We start from the raw sequence: 24,114 nt of genomic DNA, 5'->3' as shown, positions 1-24,114 counted from the left end.
CTAAGCATTGACATGATGAAGTTTTCAGTAACATGTCTGTTTTGGCCATATCCTAACTTGTGTCCTGACGAAGGTATTTACTGCTAGATCCTGTTTCCCTCCCACGCACAGGAACTTCAGATTTGTCTGTTTTTCCGTTCTCTTTCTCTCTGCCCTGTATCTTATTTCAACCTTCATGTGTCACCCTGTTTCTACTGCCCGCTTATTCTATTTCTGTCTGAAACTTTGTATAGTTTATCCCTTTAAGTCCTTCTATGCCTGTCTCATATCTCACTGTTAGTGCATCTGTGTTTCAGTGACCCCTAATACTTTCAATTTCTTTCTCCCTCTTTGCCTCCATATCTCACTCTGTCTGCATCAGTCTGTCTGCGGCTAGAAATTAAATTCTCAAGCAGATCACGTGTGCATTAATGGATCTAGCAGACGAGTGCTGCCGAATGTTGAGAGTGTGAATACGTCAGAGAGGTAAAACAAAAGACGTGCCTGTCATTTAATTATCCTTCTTGTTCTTGGTACTGACTCTCTAGGTCTGCAAGTGAAAGCACATTAAAATGTTTAAATGACTAAGTCTGAACAGTTATCCATGGCATGTCTTGTTGTTAAGGAGCAACATATTTCACAATTCTTGAGACAAACTGCATCTACAGATGTGTGTTGAAGCATCAGAACCATCCTTAAGACATGTGCCGTGACATCAAGAGAACATGGTTAGACATTCAAATTTGAGGCATGTTATAAGTTTAGTAATGTGTGTGATGAGTGGATGATGTGGTTTGGCAGGTCAGCTATCAAGAGATAGACATCTGATTGGAAACAGGCCACCAGTGATTTTAATACCCAAAAGTTGTAAAAAAAAAAAAAAATTAAAAATGCTTAAAATATGATAAAATGTAGAAAATTGTGGGTAGGGAAGTCAAAATATTTTTTTAAAGAATAAGACAGATATGGCCATAGTGGGATAATATTATCTGTTTTGATGTGTGTTGGGAAACGCTTTGAGGTTCAATGCAGGATAAAGACAACGGTCATCTTTACTTTTGTCCTGCTTTGTGAAAAAGGCATTCCTAAGATTACCTGCGGGGGGCAGCAATAGGCTTAGATGAGTGTTACCAGCCTCAGATTTCAGCAGAGGAAGAACGCGGAGACGTCACATGGAGAGATGAGCAACCAGCAGTAGCTGCTTCACCACTAATCACACAACATTAACATAACTAGCTAGTTCAAGTTAACATAGCCTGGTCCAAAATTCGCCTTTCGTCTATCATACATCCGGAATTGCAAATCTGCAAGAAACAAACGCAAGATTCATAGACGGTGCAAAACGGGAAACAACATTTCGGTCACACAGTTATCGTGGCCTCTTCTTGCTTCCAACTGGCAGGCTATTTTGGCTAACTACCGAAAGCCAACGATAGCAAACTCTGCTTTGGCTAGCGTCAAGCTAGCCAGCTAGCTAGCTAGCTACTAACATCGCTAACGGTAGTTAGCTAGCTAGCGAGCTGTAGTAACTTGCGTCATGGATGAACTAGTCGTGGAAGTGAGGGGAACAAGTGGGGCCTTTTATAAGGTAAGTTAAGTTGGTGACTTTTGTTGAGCTTTGTCATCTCACTTACCACACCATGCACAAACGTTAGGCTAACTGACATGAAATTGTCTTGCCGGACTGACGTTAACGCTAGTTAAGAGATACCTGCTTGTATCTCCGGGCCTCAGTGCTTCTGTCCAGCCTCCACCCGGACACGGAGGCTGAAAATCTGTAAACAAAGCTAACGCTAAGCTGCTGTTGTAACCTCAATGCTGGTAGCTAAATTCGTTAGTTATTGGTGAGTAGTTCAGTAATGTTGACGTGACTGTAATCTAACGTTTATGGTGTGTGAAGTGATGGGCAGGGGTTGGTTGCAGAGGCACAGGTGCCAAAATTCGGTCATGATTTGTGTTTTTCAAAGTAACTTAATTCAGCATAACAGCAGCTAATATGGGTGTGTTTTTTTTTTCGTTTTTTTTTGTATGTTTCCCCTAGTGGGCAGGTAGTTTTTGTTTTTTCAAGGCTATTGAGATTTTTGGGGTTATTCTGAAGACAAGAGTCAACAAGTAGGATGAGCAGGACTTTGAGGGGTTATGCATTGGCTTTTTCAGTTACAAGTAAAAATGCTACATTCAAATGTAGCTTAATTAAAAATAAACAACTATTTGGAATAGAATATACTGAGGTATCCAAAGTAAAAGTATTCATTGTAAGAACGTTTTGCAGTGGGATAAAAACCCTTTATTTCTAGTTTTGGGGATAGTCATGCTTCAGAAACAGTTGAAGAGAGGAAGGAGGAGAAACAAGAAGAGTAGGAAAGATAGAAGGAAGGGAATATAAATGATTACTGACATTTTATGAGCTTGTGAACTAGTCATCGAATAAATGTAACTTTAGTGGCGTAAAAGAAGAAAGTTGGTAACAATAAATAAAATAGCACCTCCTCACATCCGCTGACTGTCTACTTCAAGTTCCACAGTTGATAGCAGACCAATATATAAACATTAAAGAAATAACAGTACGAGAACTACTAGTTTGGTTGCAGAGTTTGTGAGATTGAATTGTGATTGCTTGCAAGTATTGCCATCTTTCTAGAAGTAGAAGTTTTGTTGCTGCCAAACTAATGAAGAAGAATATGAAGGGAACAAATGTGCAGTGCAACCATCAGAGAGCATTTTGAGATGTAATGAGTGTTGAGTTGGCCTGCAAAGCTGCGCTGCACTGTAGCAATGCTCATTATGGACTCTCATGCTGCATTCAATGCCAGCTGAATCTTTTGGAATGAAAAAAGAAATCAAGCACTTCACTAAAGCAAATTCCTGAATTGAGCATGAATATAAATCAGTCCTGTCTGGGGGGGGGTTAAAGTTAAAGGTGCCAACATCAGCAGTGGATGTACTTTTGTCTCATAGTTGGGTGTGACAGTGGCCAAACATAGATTCAAACTATGATTTTTGGCATACTGTTTTATTATTTGGCAACTGTTATTATCAAATTATAGCACTAAAAGGCAATTAGCCACTTTTCAGAAGATGAGTTTAACAGGATCCACAAAATGCACTTTTTTCATCACCACTTAGAATAAAAGGCAGACCTTGCCAACTGCTCAACTTTTGCTGTTTGCTGCTGTAAAGCTAGGAAGATAATTAAACTGAACTGCCATGTTGTGTTCACTTCATTCTACAGCATTTGAATTGCTGAAAAAAATGGCTGATGTGGGCTGCGATGCAGAGGTGTGAACCCCGGCAACTGTAGAGCAACTTAGCTTTAAAAATTGTACATGCATTGAGTCAGTCTTTCTGAGGCTTCCTTGAAATAAGTAATAGCAAGTATAATACAGTGCATGTCATTAGCTAGATAACTATCCATGTTCTAATAAATAACATGCTGATATACTGTTCTGTACTGAGATTTGATCAGTGTATATCAGTGGTATAAGTCACTCAATTCCTAAATATCTTCAAATCCCCACCTTGTACATAGAGCTGTAGGATACAGAGATGTGTTTCTCACTCAGCCACACTGGAGCTGTACAGTAATTTGGTAAGAAAGTGGACTTTGATGCCTGGGTCAAGGATTCTAATCCCAGAAGCGGTCAACTTAGCACTTGTACAGGGTTTAATAGAGCCAAATAGGTTGGAGGTTATTGCAGCCTTTTTTTTTTTTTAAATGTTTGTGGTGTTGTTTTTAAAGTGTTGATGAACAGAAAAGTTTTGAATCTGAAAGCAGTTTGTAAGACTATTACTTTTTTTTTTTTTTTTTGGACTAAATAAGTGATTGTGTTAGTTTTGGCTGACTTGGTTGTTTTATATGGTCTTTTAGTAATGAATGAGTTTTATTACCTGAAAGGTATAGTCACGACTCACAATAATATTCAAAAGTTTGCTGTGGTCTTTAATGAACAGGTGAAATTTCATGACTGTATTCACCTGCGGACATTAAAGCCTTCACAATGGAAGTGGCAGAAGACTCATGATATCATGAATAAGACTCATAGATTACAGTTTATACTGTTTTTTTTCCTAAAAAGTTGCCAGATTTGTTGTAAAAGGAGCAGATTTATTTCTCACTTGAGTTGTTTTCAGATAAACATTGTCACGTTTCCTGCTCCAAGAAGACATTCTCTGCCATTTTACAGTAAATCCCCTTGTGATGAGGACATCTCATAGTTTGCTTCTGGAAATAGGAATAGGAAGCTGATTATGTGCCAGAATCCTTCAAAATCATACTAATAAAAAAAACAATAAACTGTTAACAATAACGTCTCATAGTGTTTACGCTACAACTACTGACCAGATGAATGTGGCTTTTAAACTAAGAACGTCTTTCTTCAGCATGACATTCAAGTAGTCATAATCCTGTAAGGAGTTTTGCACAGCCATGGTCTCAGGTCAAGAAAGTCATAATGTTAGTGCAATTGAAAAGCTTTCCCTGAATCATTGGGGATTTTCAGAAGCTCTCCTTTTGGAAGTTTTTGCTTCATTTCATCCATTACTGACTGTTAGCTTGCCAGGCTAATGCAACCCATAGACTATGCTCTCTATCTGTCTCTTTTCCTTCAAGGCATTGCATGTCCTACTTGCAATACTTGACACACATGGATGCATGGACTGTATATACAACCAGAGAGAGACAGAGCCAAACCTGACTCAAGTCCAAAGCTCAAACCACAAAAAAATTAAACAATTTTGGGCGTTCATTGCTAACAGCTTTGGGCTTGGGTCAGGCTTGGGTAGCGGAATTGTAACCCTTTTACATGCTTAATCAGTATAAAGCTGTATTGACAATTTTTATTGACTATCTAACTTTTGTTGTTTCACCTCTGTGATTCTTGTAGGCCTTTGTGAAGGATGTTCACGAAGGATCGGTCACTGTGGCCTTTGAAAACAAGTGAGTAATGCGCATACACAACAAAATTGAACATACTGTAAAATGTTACCTTATGCCAGTGATGAAATTCACACTTATTTTTGTAAATGTGTATGTGTCGCTGTGTCCCAGTTGGCAGCCAGAGCGTCAGATCCCGTTCCAGGATGTGCGTTTTCCTCCTCCAACAGGGTCCTGCAAAGAGATAAATGAGAGCGATGAGGTCGAGGTGGGTACTTTCAGAATTGTTTCAGAAAATTAAAATTACCATCCGATGTGGTTTGTTTAGAAAGCAGAGACAGTCTAAGTGTGCGAGAGAAGAAATGCATTAGAACAAAATTCTGGTGTGTGGGCCAAAGGGACTCTTAAGGCTCATTGTTTTCCATTTTTAGTGATTTTCACACAAAAACACCTGGAATTGGAAATAAGGAGTTGAGCAACTTAGATTTTCACATGGATTATATTTTACCACACATCAGAAAGTTTCTGTTGCTGTTTCCTGCAGCAGTTTATTTTGTTCACCATAGGTTTACATAAACATGGACCTGTCATCATGAGGAGCTATGCATCTACTAGTAGGAAGTGAAAAGAAAAAAGCTATGGCGATTACGCTGTAATTTAGCAATATTTTCTTTCTTCGTTTCATACATCTTTTTCCCCTTGATTTTTATATTAAACATGTTTTTAAGATTCAAAATGAATACCAATAAATTCCTGTATTAGTTTTTGTTAAATTACAATAAAAAAACAATGAGCTTAAGGTACCAGTGCCTCAGAAGGACTGAATAACAAAATTAGCCCACATCAGTTCAGATCTGGGTGATGAGTGGAAAGCTTTGTGAAATTTTCTCTCTTTTCTCTCTCTCTCTCTCTCTCTCTCTCTCTCTCTCTCTCTCTCTCTGTGTGTGTGTGTGTTTTTTGCCAGGTATATTCCAGGGCTAATGACAAGGAGCCATGTGGATGGTGGCTGGCCAAGGTTCGCATGGTCAAAGGAGAGGTAGGTGTTAGAACAGTCTTTCTAAGTCTGGATTACAATATCATTGTACAATGTAGGCCTATCAGTCTGTTCACATTAGTTAGTTTTCATTGGTTCATATAGCATAATGTTTCAGAATACCCAGAAAAATATAAAATGTCCATTAAGGTTCTTGAATAGTAGTATTTGAAGCATACTCTCAGTCCTCTGGAGGCTGGTGTTGATTTTGAGGAGAAGTGAGTTTACTGTTACCCGTGTTCACGGTCTACCTGTTGTGATCAGGATCCAGATATCAGCTTTTGAAGAATTTAGGCTATCCTGTAAAACATGTCTCTCTGCTGTGAGCTGTTTTTTGTTTTGTTTTTTCTTCTACACCCAAATTTTTTCTCTGGCCTGGTTTTCCGATTTATCTCATCTGCTGGCTTCCTCTGTCTCTCTTTTTCTCTGGTTTTTATCGGTTACCCACGTTCTTTCCAGAAACTTTTAATTATGTTATTATATTGTTATATTATGTATTAATACACAGTTATTACTTATATTTTTTATGCAACCCTGCTGTCGCACATTTTACTTTTCATGGTGCGCCTATCTGATCTGACATTTTCCTCGTCTCTGTGTATCTCTAGTTTTACGTAATAGAGTACGCTGCATGTGACGCTACATTAAATGAGATAGTGACGCTGGAGCGGTTACGGCCGGTCAATCCGAATAAACCAGCCACCAAAAGCACCTTCATCAAGATCAGACTGGATGTACCTGAGGATCTACGGCAGATGTAAGTTTGATATACAGACATGCACGCACACAGACAATCAGGGAATGTAAGTAACATTTTGTCAGAGGAACACACTGTCAGGATGTTTATAAGTGGCACAATGTCAGTAGAACAGCAGTGGTATGTGCCACTAATACAGCACTCAAATATGTAGCAGCAATTTAAGGTGTGAGCCACATTTTTGTAGGCTTTTATTATCGTGTAAAAGCTATAAATGTAAGACTCAAAGTCTTTAATAAATGGCTATAATTGGGCTACATATGCACATGATTGTACTGGGCTCTGAAAAGACAAAATGATGCTTCAGTAGCTTCACACAAATCTGTGATGAATTGAAAGGTATGTGCAAACATGTCCCTAAATAATCAGTAATGATAACTGAATGAATTTAAGGACATGAATTAAAATGACATGAATTATTTGTGTAACTCTGTGTTGACAGGTGCTCCAAGGAATCAGCACACAAAGACTTTAAAAAGGCAGTGGGAGCGTTCAGTGTCACCTACGACTCGGAGAAAAAGCAGCTGGTCATTTTGGTTTGTTAAACACATTTATTTTTTTAACTTAAGAACATAAGAGGAATGTTGTCTGTCCATCACTTAAATGACATTTAATACACATAATCCAATTCTTTATTCTTCCATTGATACAGTCTGACTGGCGCACCCTGTGTATGACTTCAAACAATATCACATCATTTTGTAGATGACCTCCATTAATCACATATTCCAAAGTCAGATACTTTGTGTGAATGAAGCTTTGCTTGTTCTCGCAGTCGGTGAATGAGGTCACAACAAAGCGGGCCAATATGATGAGCGACATGCACTTCAGGAGCCTCCGCACCAAACTGTCTCTCATGCAGAGGAACGAAGAGGCCAGCAGACAACTGGAGGTAGATATTTACACACACACACATACACACACACACACAATGCCTGCTTACTCTGTAGTGGCCGTGATGATGTTTTTGCTCATGTTTTTCGGTTTGTCCCTGTCATTATGTTCCTACAGAGTTCCAGACAGCTGGCGTCACGGTTTCATGAACAGTTTGCTGTCCGGGATGATCTAATGGGTCTGGCCATCGGGACTCACGGGGCCAACATTCAGCAAGCACGTAAAGTCCCTGGAGTCACTAACATAGACCTGGATGAGGAGACATGCACCTTTCACATATACGGAGAGGTAGAATGACTCTACTAATTTTTCTGCACTCTGCTAGTGCAGACCTGAGTGTAGAGACGTTTACCTTCCATATATACTGTATGGTCTGGGGAAAAAGAATTTCCAAGCTTCTTGTTATTTATATGTTTTTATGTTAAGCTTGAGTGAGGAACAGAAGCAACAGAAGTCAGAGTATGTTGGTTTTATGCTTGTTGTTTGTCTAAGGACCAGGATGCAGTACGCGTTGCCAGGAGTTTTCTGGAATTCTCTGAAGATATCATCAAAGTTCCCCGGAACTTAGTAGGTGAGAAAATCCCTCGACTGAGACTATGTGATTATTCATTTGGTAACTTGAATTTATTTAAGAGTTAGCCAGACTATTAAACTTCAAAGTCCTAGCAGACTGTCTGATGATGTTTTTCGCCCTTATAGGGAAGGTGATTGGCAAAAACGGTAAACTGATCCAGGAAGTGGTTGATAAGTCTGGGGTGGTGCGGGTTCGTATTGAGCCTGAGAATGATAAAAAGCCCTCAGCAGCAGTGGCAGCAGTGGCAGCAGCAGCAGCAGACGAGGTCAGTGGGGAAAGAAAAGACCAACGCCTCTGCCTACTTACCAACACAACAAACAGTTAAAAGCTTCTTTTTTTAAAAAAACCTTATACGGAAGTCAGGCTCAACCCTCATACCCCTAAATCATTGACCTCTGATTCCAATAATGAATATATCTTTACTGCTGCTGGTATGCATCTTTTAACAAGATTCAATCTTTCCTTCTCTTTCTTTCCTCTCTCACAGGGAATGGTGCCATTTGTATTTGTTGGGACCAAGGAAAGCATCTCCAATGCTACAGTACTGCTGGACTACCACCTCAACTACCTTAAGGTGCGTATAATCACCAGTAAGAACAACATCCCGTATCAGCTGATTTAAGCAAATCCCTTTGACTGTGACTTAACACGTTACTATTTTTGCTTTAAGATAATAATGTATTTGTGTGACCAAAAAAATCTGAATTTAGGCTTGTGGTTTGTCTCCATACCGCTGTTGCTTAGAGCAAGCAAAAGTTATCACAGTAGAAGATTAAAGCAGCAACTTTTTTAGAGCTTTTGTCAGTAATCACACTGACCTTTATGCAGAAATACTGAATAACTTAAGCAAAGGCTTATTTTTCCACAAAACCATTCTAATACTGAAGCATTTTAAATACAATATTCATAAAAGAATATGAATAACTCGGAGGCAAAGGAATATGTAATCACTTTCTTGCCGAGAGTTAGATGAGAAGATTGATACAACTCTCATTTCTGTTAAATATGAAGCTACCGCCAGGAGACAGTTAGCTTCGTATAAATAATGGAAACAGGCCAACAGTTACATATTGAAATAACAGCAGCCTACTGACTTTGCTCCAAGCACTGAAGGTCCTTAATCAGAACTAAAAGTTGATCCTCTTAATTTATTGATGTGCTATGAATTAAATTTTAACTGGGAAATTCTGACTCCTGAAATTGACGTGATGCGATCAGCTGATGGTTTTACCAGAGAAGACTCCTCCCTCTGTTGGAGTTGTTGGAACTACAAAAACATGATTGAACCGCGGTGTTACAGAGTGATGCTTCTTTCACCTCAAAAACAGTCTTTGGCTGAGGACAGGCACCCGGTTTTCAGAGAACACACAAACCTAACAACAGCTGACAACAGTTTCATTTTGGTGTGTCAACAAGTTAGTCATCGTTAGTTAGCGGCAGCTGATGTGACCTGACTGGGTAGAGGGGGGAGGGGCTGGTATGGGAGTGGGGGCTCCGTGTCCACAAAGTCTACAAGAATTTGCTCAATTTTAAGATATGTGGCAAAACAGGCTACATACAGTCTAAGCTTTCGTTTTAGCTTGTTCATATAAATTTGCTATTAGCCTAACAAGCACGCTGTGGCTTAAACATACAAGCAGTGAATGGGAGACTGTGATCAAAGAAAAGTAAACCTTGCTTTTCTACAAATGCTTGTTTAAAATTGGCTTTTACTCATGCAGGAGTTATTGCGCAGTAATGAGCCTAGTTGTCGTTAACTCGAGTTATATCTTTCACTTCACCTGGGTTTATTCTCTCCTCCGCGGCCTCTCTGATCTGCTGTCCTCTCTGTGTGGTTGTGTGTGTGTGCATTACTCATGTTGTGGGGACATAAATCTGTTTACACAGATGGGTACTCGCCTTCCTTTTGGGGACAAAAAGCAAGTCCCCATACTGTAAATCAGACTTGGTTGAAGACTTGGATTAAGGTTAGGGTAAGGTTAGGTTTAGGCAAGTAGTGGTTAGTGTTAGGGCAAGTCTCCAGGAAATGAATGTAAGTCAACGTAATGTCCTCTGAAGTGATGGAAACAGGACTCTGTGTGTGTGTGTGTGTGTGTGTGTGTGTGTGTGTGTGTGTGTGTGTGTGTGTGTGTGTGTGTGGAGCAGCTCAGCTCAGCCCCGCCCTCAGGGGCAAACAGACACTGACAAAGAGCAGAGAATGACATAGAGGAGAGGCTGCATGTGCATCCATAAATTGCACTAAAACAATATTTTCCGACCCACTAATCTCACTCACTGGTTTCGTCAACTACCGATAAAAGAACCGACGTTCCGGGTTCTTAGAAATTTAGAACCGGTTTCAGTTCAGAGCCCGGTTTCCATCTCTAGGAACTCACGGAGTCACTCGCACCGGTGTGCACACCCTGCATCTGAAAGAGTGTTACTAAACCTACACACAGCATTCATGGTTTAACCATATTTGCCCCTAATATTGACTGATATAACTGATGAACTGTAGAAACAGTGGGAACATCAGAAGAAAATATCAAACACAATAGTGACTTGACAGAAAAATGCATAAACCCTGGTACATGCTGGGAGGCTTTCCACTACATCAACCCTCCCAGGATGCTACAATATGATTAAAACCAGTCTACTAGTGTGCATGCAAATATACTAATTTTCATATTTTCATTATTCTTCATGTCCACAGGAGGTGGATCAGCTTCGTCTGGAGCGTCTTCAGATTGACGAGCAGCTGAGACAGATAGGAGGGGGAGGTGGAGGAGGAGGGACGGGGCCTCGGAACCTTAAAGACAAAACCTACGTTTTCGATAACGGCATGGGGCTGGGGATGGGGAGAGGAGCAGGAGGAGGAGGAGGAGGTGGAGGAGGAGGAGGAGGGAAGCCCTACGCAGGAGGGGGAGGAAGAGGTGGCAGAGGGCGAAGAGGAGGAGGAGGTGCAGCTTTCGCCTCAGGTAAGATAAAATGACTACATCTTGATAAACAAGTGAATTCATTAAAACGTGTTTAAATCAATTATATTCATATCTTCTTTTTCAAATATTGTATGTTTACACAGAAAAGGGAAACTAAATTATCTGAAGCTTTAATATAAAATGCTCATCTCAAGTGTTTGCTAGTTACAGTTAGCTCTGAGTGCTTGCATTGGTTTGGATGTGAAAGGCACAATGACTAAGCAAATAGCTGATTCTCTGGCTTAGATTGAGGTTATTTTCAGCCATATTTGATGAAAGGTAATTACTTCACTTTTTGTGCAGTGGCCCCATTTCAGGGTAAAATAAGTGTTTGGATTTCTCATATTTCAATGGAAAAGTACACAAAGCATCCAGCTAGTACAAGGCAACAAGTACTGAATGGGGAGTCTCGACGATGACTTCATTATAAAACAAAACAATTCATCAAAGCTTAATTCCACGTTGTCTTTCCGAGGCAATCTAAATGAGGTTTGACTTATGTCCTCCGTCCCCCAGGCACCAACTCAGAGGCATCCAACGCTTCAGAGACGGAGTCGGACCACAAAGACGAGCTCAGTGATTGGTCGCTGGCCCCCACAGAGGAGCTGATGACAGGAGGCGGGACCCTGCCCAGACGGACAGATGGGAGGAAGAGAGCAGGCGGAGGAGGGCCCCGGGGACGAGGAGGGAGAGGAAGAGGAGGTGGAGGGTATAAAGGTAGGTAGTATTTTTGGGAATTTATAGAGAAGAGTCAAATATTTACAATGGAAGAGCTTTTTCTCTATCAGTTATACAACTGTAGTCCTATTATTTTCTACCAAGGCTAATTTCGAAGATAATTAATGGAGATTATCTTTATTCAAGAAAGAACTGAGTGTGCCATGAACTGAAATAAATAACAGTTGGAGCTGCTTTTCATTAAATTATAGCCTGAATAATGGGAATGAATCAAATAATGAGATCCCTGCAGATCCCTCCTATCGCTAATAAATTTTCATTGAGTGTTTGCTTTTCAGGGAAATCCACATTTATATTGGAAAAAAAGAATTTCCCCCGACACATCTAATTATGACACATGAAATTTAACCCCATTTTTATAAACAGGTTTGTTTCACGTTTTTTGTCATCCCATGAGGTGATGGGAACGAGGATGATACCTGTAAATTGAGACTCAGGATTTGTCCATCCTGGTTTAGGTGAAGACATGCAGTGGAGTGAGCCAAGACCTCGTCATGTGAGAGACCCCAAGACAAGAGCGCAGGAAGACACTCTACAGGTAACACACACACACACACACACACAATAACTCCTTGAATGACCTTCTCTGTTGTGTTTAAATCCTAACAATATCTAGGAAATGCACCATTTACACAGAGCTGTTTTTAAATGGAATTATTGGAGACCAAGAAAATGATATAAACACTTACAGACATCTTTTTTTCAGATTTGTAGTATTCAAGTATCTCAGCGAGAGAAAATCAGTCTAAACTGGCCTAAAACTGTTAGTCACACACATTTGGTCCTAGAACTAGAAATAAATGCATGGTACCTCTCTTAACATAGGAAAAGACTCCACTCTCAGGCAGTATTCAGGATGGATCCAGAGGAGAGATGGCAGTCAGGCAGAATTGCGAACTGAGTAATAAGAGCAGACTAAAACTTTTAATTTGAACACCGTCATGTTCCCCTGCATAAACAGCTCATTGGTGATAAAGGATATCGCTCAGAGGGCTTTCCGCATCACTGCTGCGTGTGCAATACTGCACAATACATGCAAGATGCTGCACTGTTATAGCAATTATTAAACAATGTGATTGGATAGGCCTAACTAACCAAGGAATCCGTGAGCATGCATTTGATTTCCCCTCCACTCGTAGCTGTGTAGCTGATTTTCTTTCTCCCACAGATCCGTGTGGACAGTAACAACGAGCGTAGCGTGCAGCACTCCTCAGGGGGGCGAGGAGGAGGAGGGCCTTCCTCATCCCAGGGTGGCATCAGTGCCAGCGGTGAGGGCCCGTCTCGCCATCACCATCAGAGACCCATCAGAGACCGAGGGATGAAGAAGGACAAACAGGACGCTCCTCCGCTGGTGAACGGAGTGTCGTAGATGCACCACTGGAGGACCTTCTCACTTAGACACACACACACACACACAGGCAACTCGTCATAAACCATGGTAGAGTCTCTCTCGCTTTTTCTTTCTCTGTCTTTGTCAAACACATGAATACACATATTTCATCAGCATGGAAGAGTTTACCGTAGAGAAGTCGTAGACCAGAGGTGATCTGGTATCTGCCGGTCTGTTCTGTTGAGGTCTTTGAGTGTACTGGTCTGGTTTGTTCTTGACTGGTCTGGTATCTCCTTTCCTTTGGAGTGACAAATAAAAGCTACAGCACTTTTTGGACAAAAGGAAAAGAAGAGGAGGGATTTGACTAAAGCTCATCTCTCACAGAAGCATTAACCCCAAACATGCTTCCCTACCCATTAAAGGCAAACCATTGTTTACTGTTTTTTTTTTTTTTTTTTTTTTTTTTTAATTAACTAAATTGGATGATTGCCCTGTTTGGACTTTCTCACATCAGAAAATAGAATTGGGTCAAACAAGTCAAGGAAATAATTGGTTGACAAGGAAACAAGGGATTACAGCCACTTCAGAAGGCAGGATGAAATATGTGTTCCTTCCCTCCTCCTGCAAAACACTTCAAACATATTTTTACGGTAGATGTTTATTCTAGAGAAGATCTTGCAGCACACACTTTTAGGGGGTGGCTTCAGTGTTTCCCTCAGGTTGAGAATTTATTTTTGGTGGTATAAAGCTCCAAAATCCAACACTTGGGAGTCAGCTGCAGCACAGCATTGCAATTATAATATAACTATACTGAGTATTGAGTTCATTATATATAAATTTCAAAATACAAAGTCTCTTTCAGAAGTTTTGGTGCCGCCCAAATAACTTCTACATATGGGAAACAGACTGGGAGGAGATGTTTGTAGAAGGAACTTGGGATTTTTAGTTTTTTGGATTGTTATTTGAACCCTGATCACCATGACGACATTTCATCAGCAAATGTATCAGGATGAAATGCGAACAGGTATGCATGGGCAACAAAATTACCTTCTTTTTTTTTCCCTCTTTGCCAAGGTAATGTAAAATTTCTTCAGTCAGTTCGACTGTCGGGCTAAACATGAATTCAACAACTTAATAAAATGGGGAAACATAAATCTGAGGCACTCTGGTGCAAATAAACTGTTAAAAAGCCTTTACAGATGCAAACATAGCAACTCCTCCAGGGTACAAAATGTCATGCACTGCTGTTTTTAAAAAATATTTACCTGTCCTGTGACCAGGTCACATGACTTGGCCAACAGTGATTGGGAATCCACATTAAAAGCCAGATGCGAGCGGCGCTACAGCGTTCGATCCATTCGATCCACACAGACGCTCAATCTCTCAGCCGTCTGTCAGCAGCAGCTCCTGAAGGCACTGTAAGAACAGCGACTGGCCAAACTGTCTGAAATTTACTGTATAAAAAAAGTTTTTAAGTAGGCTGCATGAGGATTGTACAGGAAGAAAACAGCATTGTTTTTATTTCTCGATTCATTAATTTTATTTCCCCACATGAGCTGTCCACAGTGAAAGCAGAAAGCTCGCAGTGAAACTGGAGCTTTGAAAACGAGTATTATTTTTTGAAAACAACAAATAGGCTAGAAGCGTAAAAAAACGCGGTTACGTATGTTCTGTGTGGATCGGCCTTTACACTTAAAGGAATCGCACACAAAAAACTAGACACTTAAGTTAGCTACTGTAAATCTCAATACAAAAAAAATGTAGCAGTGGTGAACGGATTATGAATTCAGCATACAATGGCCAGACAGATAAAACCTGTCTGTTCACAATGTCAAACAGTCATTATAAAATAACTTGTGACTAATGCCTTTACTACAGTCATTTAAAAAAAAAAAAAAAAAAAAAAAAAAAAAGCTTTGTGGTACAGAAAATCCAACCTAACACATTCATGGAAACATGTCTGCAGTGGTTCCCAGCAGCACTGGACCTCTTTTCTTCCCCCCATCTATCTCATTGGTAAACCTGTCGACAGGAGTCCACGTCCTGTACCAGCCTGATGAGAGCCTTCTCGACCTCAGCAGTGGGATAATTCACAAAGAGGGCTTAGAGGCTGGAAGCTAGACTTACTTTGGCTAGTTCCACTTGCTTACATTTAACAAATCGTCCTTGGATGGTGCCAGTTCAATTAGTACAACAACTTTTGCGTTCAGAAAAACCTAATCAGGTTGCAGGATTTAAGGCGCCAACATAATGAATGTAGAACTCCTGTCACCTGATCACATGAGCTTTTCTTTAATTTATGAAAACCTTCGTATTTAACCTTTTTGTGTTGCAGTTAGAAAACCTGTTTGAAGTATTAATGTAGAAGAAATGTTTCATTGAGTTATACCGTGACAAAATAAATTTGGTGTAAGTTTTATTCTTGCTGGTTTTCCAACTTATTCTGGGCCCGCCTCTCTTACTGAAACATTTTGTGTATTAATCTTATTTTCTGTCAGCTGCGTTTTCTAAATGGTAGGGCAGAGGAGGGAGTCTGACCTCTAACCTTAGTCCCAACAGATTCACCGAATTGTAATCTTGTAATCATGAAACTACAATATTAGGTCTTGATTCGGGACCATAAACAGTGCAATTTATTTTTTTTATGCATGATTTGAATTGTGCATTGCTCTACTTAATACTTTTAAATTGGGGGACTGTGCATGTCACCTGACTAAGTTTAAAGTCCATATAAAGTTTAGTGAAACCGCTCTAATCCAGAGTCTAAAGTCAGGTTTAATGAAGCAAGATTTTCATCCACAAGTCCAGTTTTCTAAGCCTCCTTTGTGAAGTCTGCTCCGGATTGAGAGCAAAGTGTTCCCCACAGCCATGGAGCTGCTGACTCCTCTCGGTCGTAATGAGGCTTTTTTTGTTTGTTTTTTTGGGGCCTTGGATTTATGCTCCTCCTTTTCTGTGAATTTGGCCCCTTCTAAAAAGCACCTCTGAATAGATAAAAGCTTTTTACAGTGTTTCAACCCAGTGTAACACCCCTTCTGTTTGTCTTGCGTGGATGATTCTGTGACCCTATATGCATTTGTTTGAATTCTTTTGGGGTGGCACAGTGGTGTAAGATGATTTCTACAGTGTCTGGTACTTCATTTTGTCCCAGAACAGGTCCAGTCTTCTGTCGTTGCTTTAAACTGCCTTGTGTTTGAGCTCTGTGACACACCGACACAGACTTAAACAAAAAAGAGGAGTAGACAGTCATGTCATCCAATAGCTTAAAGTGATTTGCCCAAATAATGCAGGTTTCCAGACATCAAATGAACATCACAAACATTAATGTGTTTAAGCTCTTCAAGCTCTCATCTTGAGGTGTTCCAACCTGCTGTTCAGACACTGAGAGAGTCACTGACTGCATGGAAAAATCCTTCGTGGCATTATCATCAAAATCAAGAGTACAGTTTAGGTGGCGTGAAGGCCTTTTAAAGATCATGTACATCCTCTGTTGTCCCAAATTGTATCCTGAATTCAAACTGACTGCAGTAACTTGGTGGGCTAGTGTAGAAAGTTTGTGTGCACTTATGACTGAGGAGAGCATTACTTTGCATAAAAAAACTGTTGAAATGTGAGAGTCACTGTAAAACAAAAAAGAAAAAAAAAAGTTTCTCGAGGTTTCTCTGTGCATTCGTAGGCTTATCTGCATTTCATGAAAATACTGTATTACATCGTAATACTGTATCTCCTCACCTTAACAAATTAAAGCAGAATAACTGTGATCTTCAGTTTTAGTGTTGCTATGTGCAAATGTTGTGGAATCAAGTACTTAACAGGTTAAATCGACTCATTTAATAGCTCTTGTAGCCTAGGACTTGTTCAGGAATAACCTTGTAAAGTTAGCCCATGAATTTTGCATCCCTGTTTGTGGTGCTCTTAGAGGTTTATTTTGACATTTTAGGAAATACGCTTATTCGCATTCTTGCTGAAAGGTAGATGAGAGGATTGATACCACTCTCATGTCTGTACGGTAAATCTGAAGCTAGAGCCAGAAGGTGATTAGCTTAGCTTGGTTTAGTTTAGCTAAAGACTGTTAACAGGGAATCAGCTAGCCAGCACCTCTAAAGCTCACTAATTAACATGTTATATCTTGTTTGTTTTATCTATACAAAAACTGAAATGTAAAAACGTGGTTTTATAGCGTGCTGGAACTATGTACTTCTTGACCAGGCACAGTGACTTTCTGGCTAGGTGTTTTCCCCTGCTTCCAGTTATTTGCTAAGCTAACCATAATTTTAAAAAAATAAATAAAAAATGCTTTTATTAGAAGCGTCTTCAGTGAGCACAGCATAAAATTACTTTACAGTAGGTTGGATCCACTTTTAACCAGACACAAAAACTGTGTGAATAGTCACTGTGCTCCATCTTCAACAGGTGCTTAAAATCTTGTGGTAAAAATGTACACATAATACAGGCTGACTTATCATTTGGGGGGAAAAACAGTTGTCTCTCATAGCTGGAAAGCTGCGAATGCTCAGAGATACCTCACCATATTTTGTGTGACATGTGCCTTTAATTGTGGCTAGTATCACAACCTAGACATGGAAATCAGGGATAATGAGACGTTGATAATGGACCAGATGTGTAAAGATGGCTACTTCCTGTTGTGACATCATTGATTCACCCTGGGTCGTCGCTGGCAACGCTGAGTATTTTTGAGCTTCCTTTAAACTCAAAGGGCGGATGTTAACTGTACTGGTGATTTTGGCGCACCAGGAAAATGCCTGCTTTGACCACCTGATCCTTTTTAAACACTGAAGGTGTTGTATCCTTGTACAGTCGACAAACATAAGCCTGTAGCTTATGACCTGGTTCAATTGATCTGTGAAATGCATTCAGTTACTTTTGTACACCAGTGCAGCTCATGACCTTGAGGAGCTCCTTTGGCGCCTTTGGTTCTGTTCCAAAGCCGAAGACAGCCATTTCTCCATACACACCCCCCTTTTTAAAATGTCATCTTGAGATGCAAATGGTGTGACTCTGTGTAACTTTATTCTCTCTCTCTTTCCTTCCTGCAAAGTAACTGAAGCAAATGAAAGGAACTGAAAAGATTTCCGAGGTTGAGCCAGGTCTTATCTTTACCAGACATCAGTGTACCTTTCTAGTCTTGCGATGCATGTACATCTTTATTATGGATTTTGGAGACTTTCTGTAGGTTCGGACACATCTTTAAAAAAAAAAAAAAAAGACATACATAAGTTTAGTTTTTTGAATCAGTGTTACTTTGTCTCATTTCTCCTTTGCCTGAGTTCAGCTGGAGTAGCCAGTGATGAGTTATTAATTTTCTGACAACCATCAACTTAGTCAGTGACACATGGGAGACTTTTACCTTTAGAAAATGTCACAAGGAACCGTTATGTAACATGAGTAATGAGTCATGAAACAAGTTTTTTTTGTTTTTTTTTTATATTTTTTTTTTCAAAAGTATTATTGGTGTCAAATTCTTTCTCACTAATCTGTTAGGACCTTTGCTTTCACTTGCTGTTCACACTGCAGCCATGTTGCATTTTTTCCCCAGTAAGCATTCTCTGCAGTGAAAGTAAACTCTATATTGTCAATAGAGCATAAACAGTATGGAGTTGCTTTGTATTGTAAAAAACAAAAACATGATGGAAAAAAGAAGGGCGGGTTGCATACTGTATATAATGATGTCATTATTTGTCTGAGAAAAGATTTGTACTATTGTTTCAAATGTGTACTTATCCTGATATTTTCTTTTTTTGCTGTTTATTATCAGTTAAATGCTAGAGGTCTTGATAATAAACTTAATGATGTGTGAAAAAATAGTATCCTCTGTAGCAGGGTTGAGCCACACACAGCTGTCATTAATAATGAAATGTCCATAGTGCTGCAGAACTTGAAAAACAGCATTACATTACAGAAAGAGGGTGAGTTAGTTTTTTTTCTGACAGGGAAAATCCACTATAAAACAATCTATGAATGGAAACCCACATGGGAATTTTGACTGACATGGGACTGACATAATGACTGAAGGAGAGAACCAGTCCTTTACAATGTAAAGTTCATACAGTGGCATTGTATATGAGACAGGCTTGGTTGGCATGGTGACAGTATTTTTAATGGTAGTTTGGGTTCATTTTCTGGTTAATGCCAGTTAGCACAATGAAGTAGGTCCGATATGTGCATTAAAGCTTAAAGTGTTACTCCATCCAAATATATTATCAATTACACCTGTAGGTTTGATGGCTCTTAAAAGTAGGTAGTTTCATCCTTAATAGAGAACAGCAGTTGTGGATTGGAAATAATGTTTTCACAATGTCCATAGACATTTCTCATCCGACTCTTGCAGCATAATCCATTTGTCTGCTGTCCAGTCGTGCGCTCAGTTGGTCTCAAGCGACAAACTTCAACAGCTCCGTTTGCAAGATACAAACAGAACTCGTGTCTTTAGCCATGTTTAGGTGAAAATGTGATCATTTGGAACTTAAAGATGGGCAGCGGAGATGTGGATTGTGGTGCAGGAGTGGTTGGAGAAATTTCGATGGACATTTGGATACTTATTTTTCCTGCTGTGAAAATGTATCACTGTTGGAATCCAGTGTAACTGACTGAAAGCAGCAACTTTTAAAGACCACCTTTCAAGCCCACAGGGGTTGAGTATTTGATGTTAAAGACATTTTGGGTGGATGAGTGTGAAAGTACATTTGTGACCTTGGGAACAGTAATTTGACTGTTCAAAAGTCTGTTTACTAGCTTTTTTGAGGGCTTTCAACCACATCTCATGGTCTTCCTCGGCAGATGAAGTTTGCTCAGTTGTCGTATACAACCAACTGTTATCACATGACCATCACGATGCCAGTCACTTTTCTTAGGTCACGTTGAGGAGGATCGTGAGATGCAGTTAAAAGCTCTGAAAAAAGCTAGCAAGTGGACTTTGAGTTAACATGTTTTCATCAAATGCTCTGTGGAGTGTAATTTTAAGATAAACCCCCCAAATTATTGCGAGTAGGTTTAAAGGAATCGATAGATATTTTGGCAAATACGCTAGAGTTAGATGAGATAATCCATATCAAGCTCATGTACGTGCGCTAACAGCTACAGCCAGGAGGCAGTTAGCTTAGTTTAGCATAAAGACTGGAAGCCTGGGGAAACAGCTAGCCTTATTTCGAACACCAACAGAAATGTAAAAAGTTGTGGTAGTTCGAGCACGCAAGTTCCTGTAAAACTACAACTTGATGTTTTTACATTTCTGTTTGTGTACAGATTCAACAAATGAGATAGAGCTTGTTAACACCTTTGCAGGTGTAAGTGGGTATATTTTTGAACTTTGGACAGAGCCAGGCTAGCTGTTTACCCCTGCTTCCAGTCTTTATGCCAAGCTAAGCTAACCCTCTCCTGGCTCCTGAGAGCGGTATTGATTGTCTCATCTAACTCTGTATTTTCTGTATTCTGTAACTGTATTTTCCAAAATGTAACAATTCTTTCAACCATGTAGAGAAAGCACATATTGGTCTACCATCGAGCATGCAACATACTGTAGCTTTGGGAAAAGGTTGCCTCCTACAGTAACTGGAGTAACCTATGTGAATAATGTTTTATGGTGGATTTTCCCTTTAATTTTTAGTCACCAGAGTGGTGGATGATGACGGGTGTTTCGTTTAGATTCCTTTAACATTTTATTATACTTTTCTTTTTGACTGGTGTAAAATTTTCATAAGGTTAAACCAGCACAGTGCTGGTGGTGAGACTTGTCTCCCAAAACCCAGTTCCCCTTGAACTAACAAAAAGAAACACATGCAAGTTGGATGCATTTGGAAGGTGTTACAGACCTTGGGGCTACAAAGGTCCAACCTTCACATCAGCTTTGTTGTGTCACGCCAGAGACAATGTATTTCTTTGCATCTGTGGCTGTGCTTCAACCTGCTTGTTGATGTATTTTATTGTGCCTCCAACCACCAGGTTTAGAGTGTATGTTCGACTTTTTAACTGCTGGAATTAAACCAACAAAAGCAGTTTAATGGCTTTTTCATGCTTTGGTTTGATTTTTAGGCGCATTACTAACGAACCGTAATGCTAGGCCAAGGCTTGTACCATAGTGGGGGAAAAAAGATGAGGGAGGATTGTTGCATGCTGATCAGTTGGGGAATTGGTGCTAAAGAAGCATTTCTACAATGGGGATTTTACTTAATAGTCTCCTATAACTGACTGGTTGTGACATCATTATCCAATCCTGCTGTTTTCCAGTGGCCTACCATGGAAACAACTAACTGAGATGAGTACAGTTGAGATCATGGCAGAAAAATAAATGTAGTGTCTCGTTTGGCATCTAGCTTCGGAGATCATTGCAAATGTGGTCATATGGAGAGTTGCATGGGAAACATTTCCCTAGAAGTAGGTTTGTGAACCATTTGGGATCCCAAATCAAAGTTTAAGACAGCATGTGCACATTTAATTCCCAGGATCAAGCTGTGTACTTTTTTATTCATCCTGGTGTGATTCAATCTGATGGCACTGTGAAGAACAATGCGTCTCGTGTTTGTTGTTTTGGCATGACCCTGTCCTCAATGCAATCCTCTATCTGCAGTACATTAGAACAGTACTATAACATATGTAATTTGGTACTCCATAAAGTAAAATGGCACTATCAAAAGTGTATACTCCTTAAAGATGGATTTTGAAACAGTAATGCTTCTTTACAATAGTGAATCACTGTTAACTCACATGAAACTTTTCATATTGAAACTGATGACTGGTACTGTATATTCTGTTAACTCATTTCCCAAACAGATGCTATGAGGTTGTTCTCATAAAACTCCAAAATGTGTCGTCTTCTAGCTATATTATCTCTTACCAACGGATTATATGGAGGGATTGGATTAGAGACTTCAGGGCTTCAGACATTTTGCATCTTTCCAGCATCGTCATTGTAAACGGACTGTTGAAATAACTGAGTGAAATTAATTTTGATTTACAGAAAATTAGTTTTGCAGTTTTCCAGCTGTTAACATAATGAAAAGTTTCATGTCAGTTGACAATTTTAAGTTGTAGGGTTGTTCACTGTTTGTATGTTGAGGGTGCTTTTCTTTATATTCAACCGTCGTGATTGTCTCGAAAGGTGTGCTGTTCTAATGTTCTGGTGTACAGAGTGTATTTTTTACCCATGATCCAATGGGTTCCAGAAGGGGAATGCTAGTGATTTAATCTGCATTTGGCGTGAATGACGTTCATTCTTCATCAGCCCCATGGGATGCTCATATCTGAACGAGGCATTAGACTTGAATTAACCAATTCTTACTCTTAAAGCTACAACACTGTGTTGTGTTGTCTTGCAAATGTAGTCAGGTGCCTGAAGTATAGACCCAACCATCTCCACAAAACTTGATTTTGACTTGATATCCCAAAAGAGATACTTTCCAAACAAGAACAAATATGGTCTATGTTAAACATGCAATGATAATGCAGAAAGCACAAGAATTTTAATCGGGGAGTCCCAGTTCAGTTCAGAAACTTTCAATCCTTTTAACTGTAAAAGTCTCCCATATGACCCTTTTGCATCCCTCCTGCACTAAGCCTTTAGTCCAGTTGGGGTTGCAACATGGTTCATGTGGAACCAACATAAGATAAGATCACCCAAAAATTTCCTTGTCGTTGCTCACCAGTCCACAGCAGTCATTTATTCGCAGAATGTATATAACATCCACAAATACTAACTAGACTCTACTGTGGGGCTGTTCAACAGTAGAGTGCCAGAAAGTGAAGACACGCAGAGAATCTGTAGATACTTAAACCAGGGTAGTCAAAAAAGCTGTAAACCTTGTGTGCACTTTTGGGCATTTTTTGTTTCCTTTTGTACATACTACTAACATTTAAGATGTTTGGGTTGACATGTCTGGTTATAGTGCAATATATTTTGTATGCAAGCAGTTTCAATAAATAAAGGTCGATCTTCCTCCGTGAGCTCCAGCTGATCTCTTTATTTTATGAGTTTCAGGATTTTACAGTTATCAATACACAGTAACATGTGCCACAAGTTGGGTGAGCATTCTTATGGAAGCCTCGTATTCTTGTTGAACGATGTTTTGACCACCAGGCCCTGCAGTGGGTATCAGGCTGTGCTGTCATAAATCTACTAAACACTGTTCTTTAACCCTGACCTAACTTACCCTTAAGCTGCCTTTGAATCCCACTTCAAGCAAAGAGCAGATACTCGACCCGGCCTTATGTCTACATTGTATCTGCTTAGGCTAAACTACATTGGCTGGCCCAACTGGCTTGATTAGGCAGTTTAATCTGACTGCCATGGCCCGAAATAGGTACGAGTTATATCGGAAAACTTTTTGCACAATTCTCTGACCTAATGCACCTTTAAAGCGTCCTCGAATCCTCAACTCTACATTGTATCTGCTCAGACTAAACTAAAGTGGCTTGATAGGCAACTTCATGTGAATGCCATGGCCGCTCAGTTGTCCAACCACCATCACTGTATAGCTGGTTCCACTAGACTTACTGATAGCCACTAGTTAGCAATCCCACTGGTATGAGAAACTTTTCCTGAATCCCCCTGACCTGCCTTACCAAAGAAAAGAACATGGTTTCAATTTGAATTTGTGTGTGAGTTTAAGAATTCAGGTCTACAGGGTGATCAGGTGGGCACTCTCTCAGTAACTGTCGTTGAGTTGAGGCTCAACAGTTTTTTTTCCAGCGTCCAAGAACCACCCACCTCTTTACCTGCACCCGCACACTCAACACAGCCCTCTTTTTGGAATTTAGTGATTTATCTGCCTTTATCAGTGCAGTCTAGCTAGTAGAGGCAGCTGGGCACATAATGCAAATAAATACCAGAGTAGATGTATTTATTTCCTTTTTTCTTCTTTGGCATTTTCCTAAAAAACTGTAACTTACATTTTCTGGTTTCAAGTTATATCAAAGGTTTAAGCTATTGAGGGGCTTCTCCTACATGTTTGAGTAGTAAAGCAACATTA

The 24,114-nt window shown here is 39.8% G+C and overlaps 1 protein-coding gene across 1 annotated transcript; it reads left to right on the top strand.

Moving 5' to 3' along the window:
• Positions 1-39: 39 nt before the first annotated feature.
• On the top strand, positions 40-23,089 carry fmr1 (FMRP translational regulator 1). The gene is made up of 15 exons (XM_044204350.1): positions 40-1,567; positions 4,863-4,915; positions 5,027-5,120; positions 5,817-5,888; positions 6,494-6,642; positions 7,085-7,178; positions 7,418-7,534; positions 7,654-7,824; positions 8,029-8,107; positions 8,236-8,375; positions 8,598-8,684; positions 10,803-11,067; positions 11,584-11,784; positions 12,264-12,343; positions 12,974-23,089. The coding sequence occupies exons 1-15, from the start codon at positions 1,517-1,519 to the stop codon at positions 13,172-13,174; spliced, it is 1,854 nt and encodes a 617-aa protein (XP_044060285.1). The 5' UTR covers positions 40-1,516; the 3' UTR covers positions 13,175-23,089.
• Positions 23,090-24,114: the final 1,025 nt, after the last annotated feature.

This window comes from Siniperca chuatsi, linkage group LG8 (genome assembly GCF_020085105.1).
Source record: "Siniperca chuatsi isolate FFG_IHB_CAS linkage group LG8, ASM2008510v1, whole genome shotgun sequence".
Taxonomy (NCBI): domain Eukaryota; kingdom Metazoa; phylum Chordata; class Actinopteri; order Centrarchiformes; family Sinipercidae; genus Siniperca; species Siniperca chuatsi.
The sequence above is the reverse complement of the archived record's forward strand: the minus strand, read 5'-3'. Positions and strand labels throughout refer to the sequence as shown.